The sequence below is a fragment of the Diceros bicornis genome, chromosome 7 (genome assembly GCF_020826845.1).
Source record: "Diceros bicornis minor isolate mBicDic1 chromosome 7, mDicBic1.mat.cur, whole genome shotgun sequence".
Classification (NCBI taxonomy): Eukaryota; Metazoa; Chordata; class Mammalia; order Perissodactyla; family Rhinocerotidae; genus Diceros; species Diceros bicornis.
The window spans coordinates 54,321,649-54,328,277 of record NC_080746.1 but is presented as its reverse complement, the minus strand read 5'-3'; the positions used below and the strand labels follow the sequence as shown (position 1 = coordinate 54,328,277).

At 54.7% G+C, this 6,629-nt stretch overlaps 1 protein-coding gene across 1 annotated transcript; it reads left to right on the top strand.

The window, feature by feature from the left end:
- The first annotated feature begins 255 nt into the window (after window positions 1–255).
- On the top strand, window positions 256–4,875 carry B3GNT6 (UDP-GlcNAc:betaGal beta-1,3-N-acetylglucosaminyltransferase 6). Its single transcript, XM_058544531.1, has 2 exons — window positions 256–397; window positions 2,306–4,875. The coding sequence occupies exons 1-2, from the start codon at window positions 356–358 to the stop codon at window positions 3,434–3,436; spliced, it is 1,173 nt and encodes a 390-aa protein (XP_058400514.1). The 5' UTR covers window positions 256–355; the 3' UTR covers window positions 3,437–4,875.
- The last annotated feature ends 1,754 nt before the right edge of the window (window positions 4,876–6,629 follow it).

Below are 6,629 nucleotides of genomic sequence, written 5' to 3'. Positions count from 1 at the left end.
GGGAGAGTGGCATAGAATCCTGCATTGTTCAAAGGTTACTCCAGCTGCCATAGACGAGGGATCAGCTGAGAGCAAGACAGCGAGTGGAGAGACCCAGCGGGACGCTGTATCACCTGAGCAGAGGTGCTAGCGTGGATCAGCCTGCTGACAGTGGGAATGGAAGTGGACAGACTGATGAAATACTTAGGAGTTAGAATCGACCGGGCTTGGGTGGGGGGATGAGGGGAAGGAGGGAGTTGTTATCGAACACAAACACAGGTTCATTTACCTGCCGCAGAGGAGGGCCAATGACTGGACTGTCAGGCTTGTGGCAAGGAAAAAGAGGTTTACTGTCGAAAGGCAGCCAGACGAGGAAATGCGAATTAAAACTCAAACCCACCTCCTCAAAGGCAAAACGGTAGGAGTTTTTCTCTGAGGTTGTAGGTGGGAGAGGGGGAGCATGCGCTGGGGTTGTAAGGAGGGGAGGGGAGGGGAGCATGCGCTGGGGTTGTAAGGAGGGGAGGGGAGGGGAGCAAGCGCTGGGGTTGTAAGAGGCGAGGGGAGGGGAGCATGCGCTGGGGTTGTAGGAGGGGAGGGGGAGCACACGCTGGGGTTGTAGGAGGGGAGGGGAGGGGAGCATGCATACGCTGGGGTTGTAGTAGGGGAGGGGAGCGGAGCATGCGCTGCGGTTGTAGGAGGGGAGGGGGAGCACGTGGCCTTGCTGTTTGGGGCCTTCCCACCAGACTACTTTGGCCTAGAAAACTGAATTTCTTTTCCCTTGACTGTCTGGACTTTTCTCGTTAGTTTTCATCTTTGACCTGTGTTTGGCCTTGTGAGGCTGAATCTTGATGGCTGGAACTTGACTTCCTGGTCATGTACTAAGGAAGTATATCCACTCATATACTAAGGAAGGATTAGTTTTAAACAATAGTTGATTATGCTGAGCAGCACAGCTGCAGGTCTGCAAAGCTTATCTCAAAGTTTTTGCTCTAGGGAAGATTTTAACTCCATTTTCTGTTTCAGAGTCAGTCCTGGTTTTTGGCTTGAGCAACACGGTGGTTGGTGGCACTCTGGGGCCACTCTGGGGAGGAAGAGGAGAGCTCAGGTTGCATCCAAGGTGGCTGTGCATTGCCACAGGGAGCTGTTAAGTAACAGGCGGCTGGTTGGACATATGGCTCTGGAGCTTGGAGGTCCTAAAAGCGAAGGAGATAATCTTGAACAAAGGTGAAGAGCGTCTAGGACAGGGCCCTGGAGACCTCCCACTATTAAAGGTCGTTAGAGATGAGGAAATGAACCAAGGGAACAGAGACATGGTTAAAGAGAGAGGAGGGAAGCCAGGAGAGAGTGGTGTCTATGAACCAGAGAGGAGTGGGTTTCAAGAAGGCAGGACCTGGTGTGACTGAAGTTAGCAGGGAATAAATACAGGAAAGACTGTGCTGATCTAGGATTTGTCCTGGGGGGTCTTCATGAAGGCAGGGCTCCCGGTGCACCGGGGCAGGTGGGGGGAGTTAGATACACAGAGGAGAGGGCCTGACCTGGCATGTTTGGGGAACAGAAAATAATACCAGCAGGTAGAAATAGAAGGAGGTGGGGCCAGAGGATGCAAAGAGATTATAACATTGGTGCCATTCATTGGCCATTTTATGCTCATTTAATGCTCCCAACAACTCTGCACAGTAGGAATTTACTAACCCTTTGTTATAGAGGAGAACACTCAGCCCTAGAAATGTGAAATGACTTCTTCAAGTTGATACATAGAAGTGGTGATGCCAGAATTCTACCCTGGGTCTGAGTCCAGTACTATCTCCTCATGTTTCCATGACTCAGATGGCAAGGAGGGAAAGAGATTAGAGAGGCTCAGGGCTGGACAAGGATGGAGAGGAGGGAACACACTTGGAGAGAGTTGAATGCAGAATCAACAGGATGTAGAGAGTGCATATAAACTGAGGGCGGGGGAGACAGGGCCTCTGGTTGGAGCAACCAGATGGATGGTGGTGGAAATTTGCCGAGGTGGAAAAAGCAGAACATGGATTCATGAAAAGATAAGGCTTTGACTTTGACGTGATGAGTCTGCTGGGCCTAAGTGACATCCGCGGAGATGTCAGGGGGCAACGAGATACAAGGTTCTGAAGGTCAGAACACTCGGGACTGTGGGAGAAGCGAGGTGCATCAGTGTAATCTTGAATTTTGGTTCTTTTTACCTTCTTAACAGCAGAGTTGAGAAGGGGCTGGTTCTGGGTTCTGGGAGAGACATGATGCGCAAGGGTGCCATTCCGCTGATGCAGAGACGACTCCTGGCTCACTTCTGACTCGGTTCCTCCCACAGATGGCTTTTCCGTGCCGCAGGTCCATGAAGAATCCCAAGACTCTGACCAGCCTTCTGGTGGGCGTGAGTTTCTTGGCCCTGCGCCTGTGGTTCCTCCAAGCCCCCAGTTCCCAGCAGGAGGAGATGTGGGGTGGCCCCCTCCCCGCTGCCGCGCACCCTTCGGCGTTCAGTCCGGGGCCCCCGTGTGTGGCCAACGCCTCGGCGAACGCCACGGCCGACTTCGAGCAGCTGCCCGCGCGCATGCAAGACTTCCTGCGCTACCGCCACTGCCGCCACTTCCCGCTGCTCTGGGACGCGCCGGCCAAGTGCGCGGGCCGCCGCGGGGTCTTCCTGCTGCTGGCCGTGAAGTCGTCGCCCGCCAACTACGAGCGGCGCGAGCTCATCCGGCGCACGTGGGGGCAGGAGCGCAGCTACGGCGGGCGGCCGGTGCGCCGCATCTTCCTGCTGGGCACGGCCGGGCCCGAGGACGCCGAGCGCGCCGAGCGGCTGGCGGCGCTGGTGGGGCTGGAGGCGCGCGAGCACGGCGACGTGCTGCAGTGGGCCTTCGCCGACACCTTCCTCAACCTCACGCTCAAGCACGTGCACCTGCTCGACTGGCTGGCGGCGCGCTGCCCGCAAGCGCGCTTCCTGCTCAGCGGCGACGACGACGTCTTCGTGCACACCGCCAACGTGCTCCGCTTCCTGGAGGCGCAGCCGCCCGACCGCCACCTCTTCACCGGGCAGCTCATGGAGGGCTCCGTGCCCATCCGCGAGAGCTGGAGCAAGTACTTCGTGCCCCCGCAGCTCTTCCCCGGGAAGGCCTACCCCGCCTACTGCAGTGGCGGCGGCTTCCTCCTGTCCAGCCACACGATCGGCGCCCTGCACAGGGCCGCCCGCCACACCCCTCTCTTCCCCATCGACGACGCCTACATGGGCATGTGTCTGCAGCGCGCCGGCCTGGCGCCCAGCGGCCACGAGGGCATCAGGCCCTTCGGCGTGCAGCTGCCCGGCGCCCGGCAGCCCTCCTTCGACCCCTGCATGTACCGCGAGCTGCTGCTCGTGCACCGCTTTGCGCCCTACGAGATGCTGCTCATGTGGAAGGCGCTGCATGACCCCGCGCTGAGCTGTGACCGGGGGCACAGGGTCTCCTGAGGCCGGGTGGGCCGCGCTGGGGGGATGAGCAGCCTCCGCGTGTGATGTTTTCCGTTCTGAGAGCGCCTCTTCCCTGCTCTGCATACCTTCTGTCCTAGCCATCTTGGTGCAGCTGGGAATCATCTGGGGGTGTGTGTGGAAAATAGCTATGTCCTGGCCCCATCTCCAAAGGTTCTGATTGCAGTGGTCTGGGTGCCCCCAGACGTCTAGATGTTTTTTAAGTTCCTCAGGTGATTCGAATGTGCAGCTAGGAGTGGAGCCCACTGGGTTAGCGATGTCTGTTGTCCTTCCAAACCCACCTCCACTGCCCCCTCTCGCAGCCCTCCAGGGCACCTAGCTCCTGCGCTCCAGTCACTGTGGGCAATGGAGCAAGAGAGGTGTGAGGGCCAGGATCAAATGTTGCCTGTTGGGTGCAGTACACATATGAGTCCTCACTTCTGTCATTTCCTCCACAAATGAGCAGAGGTGAGCTGAGCTGACAGTCATCTGATGGATCTCCCTCCCCCAGAAGTCAGTCTACACTTGGGCCCTGAAAAGCAACCCTCTAGAGTCAGAGCTGAGGGTGTCTGGCAGCCTTCCTCCCACCCAGTTCTCTCCCACCCCCAGTCTCCCTGTGAGGTCAAAATCCCCACTGTGCAAAGTCAAAACTGAGGCTGGGTCAGGGCAGTGACTCATCCAGGGCCATGTGGTCTCCTCCCCACTCACCCTGACCATGGCTAATGGCCTGTTTGGGTCCTGCTCATGCACACTTGCCTCACCAGCACTCGCTCCCAGGGGGCAGATATGCCTCTGCACCTTCGCACAAGCGCTGATCCATATACTCGAAATGTCCCCCGAACGCCACCACCATCCATGTCTCCTGTGTCGGGGGAGGCTGCCAGCTGTCCACCAAAACCTGCCAGCCCCTTCCTCCTGACACACTGAGACTACGCTTCCCAGCCCCCCTTGCCGTTAGGTGTGGCCATGTGACCAAGCTCTCTTCCATGGATGTGTGTGGATGCGATGAGGACCGCTCCTGCACCAGGGCTCACCTGTGCTCGCATTCTCCCTCCTGGATTGGAACACTGATGGGCCCTGACCCATCCCTGACTTTGCGCATGAGGACAACACCCAAGCAGATGAGGACACCACCACAACGCCCCAAGGCACTGTTGACATCATGGGTCGGGCAGTTCTTGTGGGAGGCTATCCTGTGCACTGGAGAACAGTCACCAGTATCCCTGTCCTCTGCCCACTAGATGCCAGTATCACACCCCGAGTCATGACACCCAAAAATATCTCAGAACGTTGCCAAATGTACCCCAGTGGGCAAATTCACCCCTGGTTGAGAACCGCTGGCCTAGAGGAAGGCAGAACAACAAGAGGGTCTCTCAGTTGCCTCACACAGCACAGCTGCCCATGGACTGACCTGGAATACTCGGCTGAAACTATTGAGAAGAAGAAAGTAAACTTTTTATGTTTTTGAGCTTCTGGGATTTTGCTGGCTCTTTGTTACAGCGGCCTTGCCTTACCCCAGGTAACCTAACGTGTTCTCTCTGGTCCCTTGTTTCTCCGCAAGCAGACTGGCTGCTCCCAGAGGGAGGGGCCATGTCTGATTCACCTCAGGCTGGCACAGATTTACTCGGAGGGGACCAATGGCAAGTCCCATCACCACCACTTTGGGAACCTGAGCAGGCGGGCTCCCCTCTGATGCCCTTTCTCCACGGTGATAATCCATGGAGGGAGGGCGGTGTCATTCCGCAGGCTCCGGGAGGTGGAAGGGGCCAGGAGGAGGAAGCACCATCGGAGGGCAGCCCTAGTACCACCGGGAGTCACCTGGCCTCCCTTTCCCGGCCCTCGGCCCTCACCCAGCTTACCCCGCCCGGTTCACCGGGCTCTTGTGCCCCAGGCCACCAGGGGGCGCGCTCTGCACATGGTTTCCGCGCGCAGGCTGGTGGCTGGTCCTTGGGTCGCTGAAAATCTGGGCCCCGAGAGACTGTGCTCCCAGCTCCCTTTACCCGACCAGTGTAACTGACAAGGACCCCATGAGCAAGGAAAATGAGCCTGTCTCACTCGCAAACACGGAGGCAAAATCCTACATGAAATGCTAGCAGACAGAATGTGGCAATATGTAAAAATGGTAATGTATCAGCACCTAGAGGGGTTTATCCCAGAAATTCGAGGTGGCTTTAGCGCTAGAAAAGGAGTCAGAATATATGAGTAAAAAAGGAAGATCTGTCAATGTGGTACATCATATCAAAAGAAATGAGTACCTCAGATGAAGGAGGAAAAAAAATTTTTTAAGGTTTATTTCTAGGTATTTTCTTTCTTTCTTTCTTTTTTTCTTTGTGAGGAAGACTGGCCCTGAGCTAACATCTGTCGCCAATCCTCCTCTTTTTGCTGAGGAAGATGGGCCCTGAGCTAACGTCTGTGCTGGTCTTGCTCCATTTCATATATGGGACACTGCCACAGCATGGCTGGATGAGCAGCGCATTGGTCTGCGACCAGGATTCGAACCTGTGAACCCCAGGCTGCCGAAGAGGAGCACACGAACTTAACCACTATACCATCCGGCTGGCCCTGGAGACAAATTTTTGATAAAATTCAATATCCATTCGTGGTTTTTAGTAAAATCTTAGTAAAAGTTGAAAGCATTTGAAGGCCTTTCGTTTAAGATTCGGAACAAGACCAGATGTGCCATCATCACCACTTCTGTTCAACATTGTCCAAGACTTGAGAGCACAGCAAGGCAAGATAAAGATTCAAAAATATAACTACTTAAAAAAGCAAGAAAATTATCAAAACCTCAGAGATTTGCAACCCTATCAGATCCAATTTCCCCTTTCTATAACAAATTAATGCCATACTCCTTATCCTGAAATGAAATTCTTAGATAATATAATCTGTCCACACATATATTTTCAAAAAATCAATATAACTTTTAATTGTAATGTGAAAGATTAACAAAAAATACTTTAAAATAAGTAATGTGAATTTTGATGTGTCAATTCTTGCACATAGCAACCAAAAGCTCCCTTACAGATTTCCGAATCTCCCCCTAGGGGGCAGTACACCTCACTGAGAACCATTGATTTACATAGAAAACCCGCCAAAAAACCCACACTCAAAAATCCTACCGAGGGGGCTGGCCTGGTGGTGCAGCGGTTAAATGTGTGCGCTCCACTTCGACGGCCCGGGGTTTGCAGGTTTGGAT